Below are 17355 nucleotides of genomic sequence, written 5' to 3' on the forward strand. Positions count from 1 at the left end.
CTAGTTAATTTGCACTTTTTTTTTAATTTTTTTTAAAGAGAGAGATAGAGACCGAGAGATAGAGTGCAAGTGGGGGGAGGGGCAGAGAGAGAGGGAGACACAGAATCTGAAGCAGGCTCCAGACTCTGAGCTGTCAGCACAGAGCCCAACACAGGCCTTGCACCTGAGAACCCCGAGATCATGACTTGAGCCAAAGTCAGCCGCTTAACTGACAGCCACCCAGGTGCCCCCAATTTGCAGTCTTGAAACAAACTTATTATCATGTGCCCATGAATGTGAACTAAAAGAGTCCCACTCATCTTCTAAAGAACTCTGCAAATTTGTCATTCTAATGAAACAGAAACCAGTCAAAAAAATACCATCTTAAAATTGCACAGAATAGAGGGGACAAAAGATAACAGTAAGAGTGATTTTTTTTGTTCCCCTGAACAGTACAAAGTAGAGTTAGGAATAGATTAAATCAATCTTCTACCTCCTTTCCTTTACACATTAGACTGGCAACTTCTCTTTACCTCTTCCCCTACCCAAACTTCCATACCAAATGAAGTCACTCTGAAATGAAGTCACTGTAGGGCATGAAAAGCCCATATGATTCATAATTCATAATCAAAATCATTAACCTCCAGACCCAGGTTTCTCCCAGCATTGACCACCCTAGTCTCTGTAGGAAGACTGTGAAACCCTAGCACAAGTTCCTAAGGTCAATGATGTCAGAGTTCACTGGGCCAAAGCCAATACCATCCTTTGACTTCTTCTCCCAAAAATCCTACGTACAAAATAAAACAAGTGAAAGCCCTCTGAAATGTTAAAAAAAAAAAAAAAAGTTAACTGTTTGACATTATTTACATTATTGTATCACCCTATGAAAATTTACATTACTGTATCATACTATTATAATCAGAAGAAGGCTAGACAGGCAGCTATCCAAGTCAAAGATCTAAGAGAAGAAAAGCCTAGAGCACGAGGAGTAGGGGAACTTGTGTTTCTCCAAGTTAAAACACACACACACACAAAGTAATTCCCGGAGGACAACCTAGGAATGGTAATACCGCTCAAAATATCAACACTATGCACCATTCACTGTGTTTCTAGATGCTCGGGTGCCTAGATAAGCACCTTGAGCCCTAGCCAAAATTCTGCCCTGTAACATCCACAACCCCACCCACGCACTGCCCACACTAGCTCCCCACCCTCCCACAGAGCTCCCCACATTAGTCTGTACACCATCTTCTGAGGTCCTGGCAGGAAAGCTTCTTCAACCCTGTGTAGAGAACTGCATGTCTCTGTGCAAGACAGCCAATGTTCAATCTCGAACACCTGCTGAAAACAGTTAGGTTCTGTCTGCTAAAATAGAAGTTGGCATCGCCAACCCCATTATTCTTCAACCTACTCAAATATTTCAAAGTACATCCACCTGAGGGTCTGAGTTAGCTACACCGATATTTTTTTCTGCTTCCATGGATCTCCAAAAGGCGATGAACAAAGACAGAAAGCTACCCCAGAAACAGAAGTCTCTGGCTCTCCTGTCCTTATCTGCTCTATGATTTCTAACTTTTGTTATACGTGTGTGACCTCTTATCTTCCTCTGCTTGCCTTAGTCTTATTTAGACAGCTCCCTTATACCGCCTGCATGGACACTCACTCTTTAAAGAGTCCCTGATTCTGAAATGCCAAAGTGATTCTACCAACTGCCTAACAACAGTTACAGTGAAATAATGATATGTATGATGCCATGCAAAATATATTATATAAGACACATAATATGATAATAACAGCATTTTTATTGTCGTAGATAAAAATAGCTACCATTTATTGCACACTAAATGTATTATATTACATTACATACATTACATGCATACATACATTACATTACATACATACAAACAATACACTAAATGTATTGTTAGAATACAAATATTCTAAGTACTTTATATTGAGTTATATCCTTTCCTCCCCCTAACTACTCAATAAGACAATTATCAATATCCCCAAGTAAGAGAAAACCGAGGCACAGAAAGGGTATGCAATTTGCCAAAGCTCATTAAGCTATTAAATGTCAAAATCAGGATTCACACTCACTGACTAAAAACCCTATACCTGCTTACCACTATATCATGCTACCATCCAACACCCCTAAAGGCGGCTCACTGGGTTCCATCCTTTGTCTACCTTGACTTCTGGCTTGTGCCACCCCAGCCCCTTCCCCCAGTATTGCTTTAGATCTTCTGCTTCCGGCTATTTTTCCTTTCTTCGAACTCTTCTTAAATATTCTTAGTGATTCGGATAACAGATCATTGAACTATTAAATTTTCTGATACATCTTTTCCTTCTACTTCAATCTAACTTCTAAATTAGCTTTCATCTATGCCAATAAACCACTAAAAATCTCCACTTGAAAGCAGCCAAAGAATAAACCACCTAGGAATAAAGTGAACGGTAAATGTGCAGGAACAAAATGAAAAAAACACAAACCTTTACTGACAGACAGAGAAGTGGGCATAAATAGGACAGACTGACCACATTCCTGAAGAGGTATCAATATTAAAAGCAGGTACACTCAATATTGTAAAACTACAATCCAAGGGCTGCTTGCTTCTTTTTGTAAATCAAATCTTATTGGAACACGCGTATTCATTTGTGTTTTGTCATAGATCCCACGCTACAAGAGCTGAATAGTTGTAACATAGACCCTAAGACTTACATGCCTAAAACACAAACTGACCCCACAGAAAGTTTGCTGACCCCTGTTATAAAGACATCCATTCTCTGCAAACAAAAAGGTTTTATTCAAACTCCCAGCAGGTAAGATGATGAGTATTTAAACATAGTATGCAGCTATAATAATTGAAAAGCTGTATAACTGCACAAAGAAAATACAGATCACTGAAAATAAAGTCAGAAATAAATACAGGAATTTAGCACATAAGATGGCATTTCAAAATAGTGAATAAGTGAAAGATTTATTCTATAAATAGTGCTAGGACAACCAGACGATTATTTAGAAAAATAATATCCCATTCCTACATTGTATCATATACCAAAATAAATTCCGGATTAATTTCAAGTAAAAATGAAACTACAATACAAGAAAGCATAGGTATCTCAGGAAAAAATACAGGTGTCTCAAAGTGGAAAAGGCATTAATCTTGCAAAATGTTAAAAGAACTCACGAAGGAAATAGATTTGATGACAACATAAAAAGTAAACATTTTGGCACATCAAAGATAAATGTAAAGAAGATTCTTTACAGCCCCATGTTATAACAAAAGATAGACACTGAACCGGTCTCAGTAACAAATGATTAGAGTACGCTCAGATGCTGGAATATTATGCAGACATTTAAAAGGGGCAGCAGCTATATCAGTACTAATACAGAACAGTCTTCAAAACATACAGGTCAGATGAATACATAATACGCTACTCTCTCAATTATCTATTGCGGCATAACAAACTACCCCAACACTTCATGGCTTCAGGAAACAACTTGTTATCTCCCATCACTGCGTCAGTGGGCTGGTCAGTTCTGCCAGCCCCTGGATGGCTCGCACATGCAGCTGCATTTGGCTGACAGGCTGGCTGTGGGGCCAAGCAGAACCGGGGCAGCTGGGCTCCGTGGGCCAGTCTCTCTCAAGGAGACCAGACCCAAGCCCCCTGAACATGGTGATGGGAGTATTCCACACGAGAACAGAACCACAAGACCTGGTAGAGCCTACGCTCAGAAGTCACATGACATTTTTGCCACATTCCACTGGTAACGATAAGTCACAAAGGCAGCCCAGATTCTGGGGTGAGGAAACAGACTCTCTACCTGTTGATGAAAGGAGGAGTAAAATCATCTTCAGAGAAGACCAGATAAAGAGAGGCATGATTTATTCGGGGCCATTACCATAACACTCTGCCACATCTACTATTTAGACAGAAATGGAAAAAAGCTGGGGGGGAGCTTACATCTACAAAGAACACCCCTAGAAAGAAAGAAAAGAAACTGCTGAGAGTAGTTACCTCCAGAGAATAAAATTAGGAGAAAGGAATAGGAAAGTGACTTATTTTCTACTTAACACCCTTCTACTTTTTATGTGCTGTACATTTATTATTGCTTCAAAAATGAGCAATATTTAAGAGCTTCTGCATACTGAATAAATTAATTTAATTGAAAGACAATGAAAATCTGGGGAAAAAACATCTATAACATCTATGACAAAGGGTTAATCTTCATAATATATATAAAAGTTTTATAAATCATAAAAGACAAATACCACATCAGAAAAGAGGACAGACATCATGAAGTGGTAATTTACACACACACATATCAATAAATAAAGCAAAATATAAGAGCAATTAAATACCATTTGCATCTATTGAATTAGCAATAACCGTACAGAATTTATAATACCGATTTTATCAAAACTGTACAGGAACTGGCATGTTCATATACTGCTAGTGAAAATATATATTGATAATACATTTCTGAAGAGACAAATAATTATATGTATATTTAAATATCCTTACATATAAATAGAACAATACACCAAATACGTCAGAAGTCTAAATATTTACATAGTCTGGCCCAATAGTTAGAATTTTGCTGGCACACAGGACTATATGCATCCATATAGACACTTTTTTTATTTTTTTAACGTTTTTATTCATTTTTTGAGAGACAGAAACAGAGCATGAGCGGAGGAGGGGCAGAGAGAGAGGGAGACAGATTCTGAAGCAGGCTCCAGGCTCCAAGCTGTCAGCACAGAGCCTGACACCAGGCTTGAACTCATGGACCGTGAGATCATGACCTGAGCCGAAGTCGGCCGCTTAACCAACTGAGCCACCCAGGTGCCCCAATAGAGAAACTTTTATTTTTTATAGCCCTAGAGAAAAGATCTGCAAATAATGAATCCGACTATCAGCTAATAAAGAGGCCAGGGTGCTGCCTGATCACGCTACAGTGAAGTTCGGTAGCTGAGAAGTCCACCCATGTACAACATCTTCAAATTCACATTTTTCTTCTTCCCTCCTTAATAGACATGGACAGCCAAGAATCAACAGTTTGAGGAAAGCCACCAACACTAAAGACAGAGAGCAAAACTGAGACAGTGAAAGGTACAGAAAAAAATGCTGTTTTAAAACTATGGTCAATTATACCTCAATTTTAAAAACAAACAATAATTAATATCCTTACAGAGAAGACACCGCATCCCTGAAACTACAACAATATGTGTCAAGGTTTCCCAACATTACAGACCAAGGCCTTCAAAATCTGAAGGGAAGATAATTTGCAACAGACTTCTGTACCTGCCCAAATTATCAATCAAGTTTAAACGTAGAATAAATACATTTTCAGACTTTCAAGAACTCAAAAATAAACCTCCTCTTCTCCCGTTTCTTAGTATGCTACTGAAGTGCACGCTCCAACAAAACAAGAGGGTAAAACAAGAAAGTAAGATAAGAGACTCAACACAGGAAAGAAGCAAAAGGAAACCTACAATGATAACTGCATGGCAGACATGGACAACAATCAATCAAAATTAAAGTCGTTCCTCCACCAATCTTTTTCATCTCGGCAGATGGCATAACCATCTTACTCACTAGCTCAAATTTAGAAGGAAGAAGTCATTCTTGATTCTCTATCAAATCCCAAATTCAACATCCTCATGTTTTTACCTTCTAAATAGCTTATAATCTATTCACCTCCTTCCATCTCCACTGCCACCACCATATTCTTAACATTCCATCATCTGTCACCTGGTCTATTGTACAAATGGACAGCTAACTAGACTACCTTATCCTGCACAAGCCTCTTTCTATATAACAACCAATGATTTTTTAATATAAATTAGATCATGTCACTCGGCTTAAAATTCTTCAATAACTCCTTATTCCACCCAGAATAAAACCCAAGTTTCCTAATATAGCCCACCAGACTCTCCATAATCGGGCCCCCGACTATCTTTAGAATCTCATCTCATTTCCCTCTTACACTTTCTCACTACATTTCAACTTTCAGTGGCCTTGCAGATCCTTGAACATGCAAAGCTTTCTCCTGCCTTTACACCCAGTATTCCCTTTTTACACCAACTTCCCCAGCTCTTCACATCGAATTATTCTTATCTTTCATGATTAAACTTAAATGCCATTTCCTCAGAGAGCTTTCCCAACAATTAATTCTCAATTAGCCCTTCTCATCAGGTCATTTTCCCTTTATTTTCTTTTCTCAATGAGTTAAGAAGAGGAGCTTTGTTAAGTGAATTTGGGGATGGTCTAATAGAACAGTATGCAACTATTTAAATGAGGTTATCATAAAAGTCTCTAGAATATATGGTTAAGCAAGGCAATTTTTAAGAATCAGAACAAGATGGATGAAAGTTTTCCTACCAGATATTATGACATACTATAAAACTGTAATCATTAACACTGTGTGCAATTGGCATAAGGACAATGAGGCTGACAGAACATGACAGAAAGCCTAGAAACAGATCCACGTATGATGTAAATTTGACATAATAAGAGAGGTAGCATTGTAGATCCACAGGCAAAGGATGACTTTTCAATAAATGATGCTGGGATAACCAATTATCCATCTGAAGAAAAAAACTATATCTCTCACATGTCTTATAGAAAAAAATTAATTTCTATTTGAAGAGCAAAAAGGAAAACTTTAAAATTCTTGGAGGAAGATGTATGACTTTTGAGTGTGACAGAATTTCCTGAAATTCTCTTTCACAAACATACACACACACACACACACACACACACACACACACAGCACAAATCTAAAAAGGAAAATACTGATGAATTTGACTTCATTAAAATTAAAACTTCTGGACATTAATAGCATGAAATTAAGAATACTGGGGTGCCTGGGTAGGTCAGGTGGTTAAATGTCTGACTCTTGACTTTGGCTCAAGTCACGATCTCACGGTTCATGAGATTGAGCCCCACTGACAGGGTGCAACCTGCTTGGGATTTTCTCTCTTTCCCTCTCTCTCTGCCGCTACCATACTCTCTCGCTTTCTCTTGCTCTCTCTCTCAAAATAGATAACATATACTTTTTTAAAAAAGAATATAAGCCACAGACTGCATGAAGATATTTGTAATACACAGAACTGCTAAAAGATTGGTTTCCAAAATACATAAAGAATGATTTAAAATCTATACAGAGGTTCCTGGGTGGCTCTGTTGGTTAAGCACCTCACTCTTGATTTTGGCTCAGGTCACGATCTCACAGTTTATAAGATCAAGCCCCACGTCCAACTCGGTGCTGACAGATTGGAGCCTGGAGCCTGCTTCAAATTCTGTGTCTCCCTATCTCTCTCTCTGCCTCTCCCTCACTTACGTGCGCGCTCTCTCGCTCTCGCTCTCTCTCTCTTAAAAATCAACATTAGAGGGGCGCCTGGGTGGCGCAGTCGGTTAAGCGTCCGACTTCAGCCAGGTCACGATCTCGCGGTCCGTGGGTTCGAGCCCCGCGTCAGGCTCTGGGCTGATGGCTCAGAGCCTGGAGCCTGTTTCCGATTCTGTGTCTCCCTCTCTCTCTGCCCCTCCCCCATTCATGCTCTGTCTCTTTCTGTCCCAAAAATAAATAAACGTTGAAAAAAAATTAAAAAAAAAAAAATTTAATAAAAAAAAAAAAAAAATCAACATTAGAAAAAATCTTTTAATAAAAATTTTTTTCAAAAATAAAATAAAATCTATATAAAACTACAAACAACCCACTTAAAAGATGGGCAAAGGATATTCCTAAAAGAAAAACACCTGAATTGGCAAAATATTCTTCACTACGCTAATAATCATGAAAATACAAATTAAAAACATAATGAGATTCTCTTTCACACCCATTAGCTTGACAAAAATTTAAGTCTGACAACACAGAGTATTGTTAAGGCTACAGAACAATGGGAACTCTCATTCATTTCTGGTGAAAGGGAATTGATACAATCTAGCAATATCTAATAAAATGGAAGATGCATATACCTTAAGAGCCAGCAATTTTATTCCTAGGAATATACCCTAGAGGGGTAGCTTGCTTTCAAACTTTTTTTTTTTTTTTGCTTTCAAACTTTTTTTTATCAAAACACACATATTTTGCATTGTGACCCAGTACCCACATACTTACTTATTTAACTGAAAGCAAAATCCACAAAACAGTGCTTATTTTTATTATGTGTGACACATTCTGATAGTTTCCATTCTATTCTCATTCATTTTTTAGATGTTGGAGTGACTCACTCAACTGATTTTATAACCACTAATGGATGAACACACCCAATACAAAAAAAGGAAGCCCCGGAAAATATTCTCATATATATCTTCTTGCACAAAGGTGGGAGAATGTTCATTATGGCATGCATTCTTCATCAAAAGAAACTTAAAACAACATGTAAGACAATCAGGAGAATGAATAAAAAATTGGGAGGCATATTTATACAATGGAATATGATACAGCAATGCAGTCCGAAGAACTTGAACCATAGGTATTAACAGGTAAATCTCATGAACTTCCTACTAAATAGAACAAGCAAGCTGCAGGGGAAAAAAAAAAAAAAAAAAAAACTACACACACACACACACACACACACACACACACACACACACAGGATGATACCATTTGTATGAACCTTTTAAATATACAAAATAATACTATATATGGTTTAGAGATATATTTTCATATAATGAATGTACAAAGATATGCATATGAAGAAAGGAAAAATATCACAAAAGAATACAGAAAAGAAAGTGAAATGGAAAAGCCCAGTGAACAGCTAGATACTAAATGGTTAAAAGTCACCCATCCTCAAAATTAAACTAATGCCTCCTGCGCAGCACCTTCCTTCCAGGCACAAGGCTAATAATAAAGGCTCAGCCTGCCAGCTAGAGGGACTAAGGCAGCAAACGGAGATCAGTCTTCAAAGCTTACAGCACTCATCTTTTAAAACCGTTCTATTTAGTAACCAAGTACACTGAGCATCTATTTTTAATTAAGTAATGAAATTCAGAACATGAACAAAAAATGCAACAGGTAGTTGTGGGCGGATGAGATGTCATAGCAGATGCCCCAAACACAGCCATGTGCCAGTAAGGTTGAGTCACTGTGATATGCTGAAAAAAGATAATAAGGCTTGGCTGCCACAGGTTGCAGTGAGCCCTCTGCTTTCCTCTCTCTTACATTTGCCAGGCATCATTCCAGAACACTGAACATTTAGATATCTTCAAGATTAGTAAATCACTAAAAATGACAAAATATGGCATCTTACAAATAGCACATGCTTGTGATCAAAGTAACAGAACAAAGAGCTAATAAACATCCAGAAGCCTCATGGAATAAGTCCCTAAAATAAAAATTTGCCCCCTCTACCTCGTAGAGTAAACCCAGTACTATAAAACACTTTACTATCATTTCAAAAATGTCCACTTCTCTGTCAAGGAATGATGTTTTAAAGGATTACGTATAACAAAATTTAAGCAATAAACTACCAGACCAATAAAACATGTTTCCAAACCAGAAATCCAAACCACTATGATCCCCAAACCAGACAACTTCTCTAGGAAAACATCTTACTTATTCATTCATTCAACCTCTACTTACTACACTATATGCGAAAGGTACTATGGCAGACCTTAAGGAGACCTAAAAAATTCAATAAGAACCCTGTCCTAAGATCGTGACAGTCTAGCAATGGAACTTAGAAACATACATACATACATAGGTATACACTAGGTAGAAAGATTTAGGTGCCATAAGAGAAATAAAGATGAATTTCTATTTTTTTTTAAAAAAATCTTACTTTGAATAGTATTTACCTATCTATTTCTCCTATGAGCCAGATCTAGAATATAGATACCCAGACCTCATCTCTTCAAGGGCAAGTAGCCATACATAGAAGACTAGTTCTTGTCACCTCTAGAAATCAAGTCTCCTCATTTTATAACTTTTGCATATGCTGTGTCCTACAGGGTATACCCTTTTGAGTTCACAGAAATCACAAATGTGTACCCCATTTCTTGTAACCATGAGTGCTGCTGATGTAAAAGAAAGGGAAATGCCATAAAGTGACACACTAAAAAAAAAATTAAAAAAAAAATTAAAAAGCCATTCTCTTCCCAAACCCTGCCACTGTTCTGCTATGGAAACTTAAGGAATGCACACTTAGTCTGATGTCAGGATTGAAGAAAGAATTGTTAACGAGATTCCAGAGAATTTTCATGAATCTTTCAGACAAGTACTACATAAAAGGCATCACTAATGCTCTAGATTACTAAGGCTTTCCACATCATTTTACACGTAGCAACTTTGTTAATGTAGGGAGAGGTATTTGCATTCCTTGTTTAAATCTAAAGAAAGTACATTCCTTAAGTACTAAATGCCATTAATGTCATTTCAAATATTTTTCACAGAGCTAGTCCAGACCAGGCCAGGTCTAGTGGATTCATTTCAATGTATCATCATATCCACCATTTGCATTTAAACACTCAACTAAACATTCAGTAATTGGGAAGCACTGGAGAGGGAGTCTGCAGAAAAGAAGCGAAGTGACTTTCTGTTGATGAACCCAACTGTTCTCTCAGGATACTAACACAAGGAGTAAAAAATTCAGATCACATCACCTTACAAAAGTCAGTCCCCAGTCCTCTATCAGGTCCTCGCCACCTCTAAAATAATATTTGTGATCAAAAGAAGAAGAAAGACCTATCTCCATGTCTTACCCATTCGGGACAGTAAACATCTCTGGTTCATGGGTCTGGCTTCTTTTGAGGACAGCTTTTCTAAGCTATAATTAACATACCACAAAAACCGCCCTTATAAGGTGCACAATTCAGTCATTTTTCACATATTTACAGAATTGTGTAACCATCACACTATCCAATTTTAGGACATTTTTGTCACTTCCAAAAGAAACCCCATACCCAATGATTAAATTGAAGAGAATACCAGATCTTTTAAAAAGCATCCTACTATTCCAATAAAGTATCGAATTCAGTCTTCTTTATCTGACTACTGAAGAATGTAAGTATAAACCCTTGTATCTAAGTCTTCGGCTTACTCAAAAAACAGCAAGACTTAAGAGAAGGTAAAAGGGCCGAAAAAGAAAAGCTTAAAGAGAATCGAGAATGCAACATTTCTAGTGAGAAAGTGCACAAAAACTGATGGGGGTATGTCAAAAAGACACAAAAGTCAACTTGACAAAGCTCCCAATGACAAAGCTAGAACAACTGAGCAACAAAATAAATGAAGACAATCTTTGGCTATGACCCACAGAATAAAATAAACACCTAAAAATTCATACTGACATAATTAATAAGTGAATAAATATGTAAGTGAGGGAGAAGGGATAGTGCTTCCTTACAGCAGAATTCAAATTAATAAACGTGGGGAGAGTAAAGAAAACAGAAAATCACTCTTAAACCAGCACCACAGTAATAACGTTTGCAGGCAAGAACCATCAGTAGACACAGAAATTAGTGGCAAAAGTATGATGAGGAAGTGAACATGTGCACAGTCTCAAGGCATCACTCCCCAAGATACTTACCAATGACAAAGGGAAGATCAAGTTAACTTTACAGTGGAGAAACTTGGCAGATACAACCTTACCTGAGGGGTCAACGTTAACATACCAGTAACAGCACATATGAACATCATGTACTTCCTGACCTAATGCACTGAAAATCGTACAATTCTGTAGTATTCCTGAGCGGGGGAGGAAGGGGATTACAGAATCAAGGGATAACAGGAGACAAACCCATACTGAGCAACATTTTATAAAACAACTAGCCAGTGCTATCTTCAAAGGTGTCAAAATCATGAAGGACAAAGAAAGACAGTCACAGGCTAAAAAGAAGAAGTGACAACTAAATTCAGTTTGTATCCTGGATTGGATCCTGGACCAAAAAAAAGGATGTGCACGGGTGGGAAAACTGGAAAAATCCAAACAAGGATTGTAGAACAACTAACAGCATTATAGCACCACTAATTTTCTGTGGTTATTTTGTAAATTCTCTATAAATCTAAATTCATTTCTAAATAACAAGTTGGGGCTTTTTAATGCAACATTTCCAGGTGTGAGAGTCAACTGTTCTAAGCCCACTGTGAAAAATGACTCATGCCAGCTAGCTATTATAATTTTCCTATTAGGAGAGATTACCAAATGATGCCATATTCAGAATCCCCAAACCCAACTCTTACAGTACCTTCTGGATTGCAGCAGACATAACAAGAAAACAAGTCAATGCATGAAAAACCACATGGCACACTGTTAACAAAGAGACATGCCCCAAAACAAAGAAACAAACAAAAAAAACCAGACATGAACGTTCTGATCATAAAGTAATGGTCCGCAACACAAATAAAACAACTTGAAACATAAAATGTCAAGAACTGGACAAAACCAACTGCATCAACATGCGATAAGGCCATGACTTGATGAATTTCTCTGGTGTTCAATTTTTATGAATCTGGTGGTAAAAGTTTATTATTAGGTAAAGGCTGGATTGGTTCTGATACATTAGTTGAATCAGTTCTGGTACATACCCAGATTTCAAGTCAGTTATCCTCAAACAGTTTGTAGCATCCAGTCCCACTTTTCCATTGCGGACCACACTAGATATGAATGGAGAGAGCATTGGAGAAATTCGGTTCAAGGCCACTTCTGGGGACATTTTAACTTGATTTGCAAATCACCACTGAAAGCAGAAGGAAAGAACAGCGGTCAGGGTATCCAAAGGAACTAGATATAACAAGTTTCCCGAAAACTAGCACAGCACACACAGTATTCAGTCTCTTGAATGAATACTTCATTTCCTGTCATACAGCAGCCTCTTTTAATGACCCTCCAGAGGAAACCAACCCCCTGTTGCTCCCCTCCCCAGCGCAGAGACTACATCAACGCTTTTCAGGAACAGAAGCAACCCTTCAAATCCAATTCCCTCCTCCTTTCCAAAGCTGATTTCTACACTGCCACATACTACTTAAAGCTATCTTACCATCAGCCGCTTCCCACTTCAGTTGAGGCCTTAAGAAGCCTTCACTGACAATCCTCTCCCCTGACACACAAAAGGTACACACCATTAAGTTAGGAATTGCTCCCTCTGTGCCCCACGAGAAGAAGGGCTTGATAAAACTGTATAAAATTGGTGACTAAGCATAACCTACTTGTTACTTACTAGAAATTATTAACTTCTGATCCACTGTCCTCCACAGTGTTCTAACCACCTGCTTTGTGATCTCCCCCCTGCAGGGACCATGTCTTGAATCCCCAGTGTTTAACAAAAGTACCTGGCATGCGCTAAGCACCAATAGAAATCTTTTAATAAGTAAATGAGTGAAGAGACAAAAACTAGAGAAATATTAAGGCATGGAGAGAAGATAATATGCCCTCAAAAAAATTGGTAGAGGATAATGTATCTGAGGAATATATGCAGCAAAAAGCTACTTAACAATTAAATCACGAAAATATACACTTATCCAGATATTAAGCAACACAAACTCACATGGATCTAAAAGACTTTGACTTTCAGGCACTAAGAAGTACTGACACCTGAAAATGCAAAAGTAAAACCAATAAATCATATCTAAATTATTTGGAAACCCAGGGGGCAAGGGAAAGGGAATGCATGAATTCCTCTAAATAGATTTCTAAATGAGAACCTCTACTTTCAGAGGTGAATAAGTCCATTTAAATAATCACTTTCTTCCTCTATCTGAAAGGATGATCCCACATCAAAGGCAAATTAATTTCCTGCAAGTTACAACTACAAGGAAATGATGTTCTGGTTCTAGTTTTCATCTGCTTTACCATATGAGGACTTACAGGTCTCTGACAAAATAAATGTTGAAAACCAGTACCTGTCTTAATCACTTCAGATGGTAATAAAGGGAAGGACTGCAGTGATCTTTCAAAAAATAGTAACATGGTGACCTTAATTTAGCGATGACACCCAGAAGTACCTTTGAGACAGTAAAGGCTTTATACTTCTGTACTCAAATCATCCTTTCTGCAAATATAAAACAGCTCCCCTACCAGCCACTTATGGGTGGGAGATGACCTCCCTCCACCATTTCAATGTCCCCACGAAGTAGGAATAAACATCTAATGCGCTGTATTTTCAACCATAAAAATCATGTTGTACATTTTTATAACACTACCACTTGTAAGGAGCTTCCAAATACATTATTACAGTTGATCTTCACAATCCTGGGCAGGAAGGCAGGTATTAGAATCCCCACTCTGCAGGTGACAGGAATAACTTCTGTGACTTGTCTTTGAACAGTCTACTAACCCCTTTATCATCTTGATGCTTAATTTTTTTCCTATTTTGCAACATTTCCACTGTTACTTCTACGCACTGATGTCACAGTTCTTGAAAGATGCTTATCTAGATCATATGCAAAGCAAAGAAATACTCATCTGGAAAAAAAGCAAAAGGATCTCACCTACATTACAAAATTATTCTTCCATGCTTTTCCCCATAATACCTATCATTATTTTACCTCTCATTTCTATGAAAAATGGAAACAATCAGCACATGCTGAAAACTCTGCTGAGCATCAGGCACTATATTACCCACCACTATGTAATCTCATTTACTGCCCCACAACAACCCTGTTCCCTGATTATTATTGGAAAACTAAGGCTCAGCAAGACTAAGTAACTTGTTCAAAGTTACAAACCTAGCAAGCATAAAGATCAGAATTCAAATCCAGATCTCCCTCAAAGTCACTATACCCAATCTCCCCTCACATAACAATGTACAATTGCAATCACCAAGAGAAAAGCATCAGAGCTATTTAAGTACACACCTTAAAAAATCTGAACAGACAAAAAAGTCATGAATTTGAACTAATGGTTGCTTGACAACTAGAAACAGGTTTGACTACAGGCTGGTCAGCTGTGGAAGATGGCCTGAGTCATCTACTAGTCAAATCCTACAGGGAACAAACCTGCACCAGAAGCCAAACTATACTTAAGGTGACAACAATGCATCCCAATTCAGCAACTGTCATGACCTCAGACTAACACCTGAAGGAATGAATTTGTTTCAGAACAGTTACAATGCCACTTCTTTTTTTTTTGACAGTGCAAGATTTCCTGCAGCATTAAAATCTGTTTCAACCGTAGGTGTAGTGACTTCTCTAAGAAGGGAAATAAACACTCCAAAACCAGACGTCACCAAAGAGCCAAAGGTGATGGTTCTTTGGTGTGATCCTTTTGAGCCAGGAGCATGGATGGGGAATAATCCCCAATATGAGCTTTTTCACATCATAGTCTCATAATAGATCCCAGGTAGGCAAAAATTTACAGTGGCCAGCCTCCTCTGAATGCTAGTTGTGAAATGTGTATTTCCTGATTTTGACGTATTACAGGAGGAAAATGCAGCAATACAATTTTTACAGGGCCTGCTGCCCAAAATAGGGTCACACAAGGTCCTCTGATGGGCAGGCTGTAGACTACAAAGACGTCTAAAGCACCGTCCAGTATCTCGCAATTAAGATGGGATGACAAACACGGAAACATGTGCCCTGCTGACGTCATGGAACGGAAAGGGGTGGCGTCCTGCTGCGTCACCTCAACGTCATACAGCGCACGAGGGAAGTTAAGTGGGGAAGCAATTTGTCCAGGGGCAACATTCAAGAAAAACAAGTCGGCTCAGACCCAAAGAATGACCACCCCATTCTAGGGGCCATCTAAAAAGGGATACTCTCCCTCTCCCAAACTGTATGATCCCTTCACCAGGCCGGCAGGAGGAAGGAGTCTGAGTTTAATGAGGGACCAGGGGGCGGGCTAAATATGCAAAAAGAGCAGCCTCTGGCCTTGGGGGCTCGTTCTTGCGGGGACCAGCGTGATAGGGATGAGCAGGGCATCTTTAGAACGGGGGGCCTTCTCTACAGGAAGAGGCCGCGAGCCCCGGGCATGCTTAAACCACGGTCCTCAGCGCCACCTGTGCGACTCGGGATCCAACCTCCCCGCACCAGCCCCAGTCCAGGTACCTGGAACTTAGTCCGATCGGTAACCGGCGACTACGTGGGGTACAGGTTACCCGAGCGCGCCCCCGACTGACGCACCGACCTGCGCGCGCACCGCGGGCCGGATGCGTGCGCGCCCCCGGACGTCCCGCCCCGCCCCCTCTGCCGCCCGCGAGCCGGGAGGCGTGCGCGCCCCCGGACGCACCGAGCCGGGCACTCGGAAAGGCGTCCCCGCGGTGCCTGAAAGGTCTTTACTCCGCGCGGGCCTCGTGGGTGGCGAGTGGCGTGGAGTCTGGAACTTTCAGAAGCGCCCTGTTACGAGAGGCGGTGCAGGGAGACCATCCCGGAAAGAACGGAGGGCAGTTGGGGGGCTGGGGTTATTTCGGGCAGTCAGGTGGGCGACCCGCAGGGGCGTCTGGAAGGCCCGCGTCGTTGGGGAGCGTAGGAGCGGCGTTTCTGGTTACGGGGTCGGACAAAGGGCAAAGGTCAGCCTCCTGGTTGGAGAGCACCTCCTTTTTGCCATGGCGGCGTCTGGGGAACCTGGCCGGCAGTGGCAGGAGGAGGTGGCGGCGGTGGTAGTGGTGGGCTCCTGCATGACCGACCTGGTCAGGTTAGTCCGGCTCAGGACACCGAGTCTGAGGTCGCGGGAGGGGGCGGACCGTGCGTGGCACAGGGGCTTTGGCGATCGTGTTCGCTTTTGGGGTGAGCTACAGGTTTCCCCAGCCCTCAGCCTGCCTTCCTGACGCTGAAGAGGCAGAATTTGAGTTTGTAAAGGTAACTCTTAGGTCGGGGAACATAGACGCCAGGATGTAATGAAATCTCTTACTGTTACTTTAGAGGCTCCGCAAGAGCTGCTCCTGTTTTCTTGACCAGGCTGCTGAACCTGTCCCCTGCCTAGCCTAAGTAATGGTTAAGTCATTTTATCTCTCAGATCGTGCCTATCTCGCAGGGTTTTTATAAGGACTAGGTGAAGGAAAGTCTTTTTTGTACAGTGACATTAACCAGGTTGGATATTATTCGCCTGAACTTGAATGAGTGGAGCAGAGAGGTCAAAAGTCCATCAATCACCTTTCACCGTATTGGTCGTTGGCATTCCTGCAGTTCATATTGACATCTTGCCTTTTAGTATTATTTGTGTCAGTATATAGGTTACCTGACGATAGCCCAAATGGGAACCAAAAACCTACAAACACAGTGTTTACAACCATTTAAAAAAACAATGATCAGATCATGAAAATATGCTGAATGAAAATAGGATGGAGAGAGCCTTCTAATTTTTCATTATTTGAAATGTAAATGGCGGAGTGCCTGGTTGGTTTATTGCTTAGAGCACGCTACTCTTGATCTTGGGGTTGTGGGTTCAAGTTCACCTTGGGCGTAGAGCCTACTCAAAGAAAGATAGGAAG

General features: G+C 39.9%; 2 protein-coding genes across 11 annotated transcripts in view; one reads left to right on the forward strand and one right to left on the reverse strand.

The window, feature by feature from the left end:
• BABAM2 (BRISC and BRCA1 A complex member 2) overlaps positions 1-17355 on the reverse strand; it is a 400305-nt gene that overhangs the window by 380507 nt on the left and 2443 nt on the right. For 2 of the 5 annotated variants that reach the window (XM_045447308.1, XM_045447309.1), the window contains exons 1-2: positions 15974-16099; positions 12518-12669 (exon numbers count right to left, since the gene is read on the reverse strand). In XM_045447308.1, the coding sequence (XP_045303264.1) occupies positions 12518-12645 (128 nt within the window). In that variant the 5' untranslated portion in view covers positions 12646-12669; positions 15974-16099. Of the gene's footprint in view, positions 1-12517; positions 12670-15973; positions 16241-17355 lie in introns of those variants that run through there. The other 3 variants (XM_045447310.1, XM_045447306.1, XM_045447307.1) reach the window with 3 other exon arrangements.
• Positions 16339-17355, forward strand: part of RBKS (ribokinase) — a 100981-nt gene continuing 99964 nt past the window's right edge. For 2 of the 6 annotated variants that reach the window (XM_045447313.1, XM_045447312.1), the window contains exon 1: positions 16359-16559. In XM_045447313.1, the coding sequence (XP_045303269.1) occupies positions 16471-16559 (89 nt within the window). In that variant the 5' untranslated portion in view covers positions 16359-16470. Of the gene's footprint in view, positions 16560-17355 lie in introns of all 6 variants that reach the window. The other 4 variants (XM_045447315.1, XM_045447314.1, XM_045447316.1 and 1 more) reach the window with 4 other exon arrangements.

The sequence above is a fragment of the Leopardus geoffroyi genome, chromosome A3 (genome assembly GCF_018350155.1).
Source record: "Leopardus geoffroyi isolate Oge1 chromosome A3, O.geoffroyi_Oge1_pat1.0, whole genome shotgun sequence".
Lineage (NCBI taxonomy): Eukaryota > Metazoa > Chordata > Mammalia > Carnivora > Felidae > Leopardus > Leopardus geoffroyi.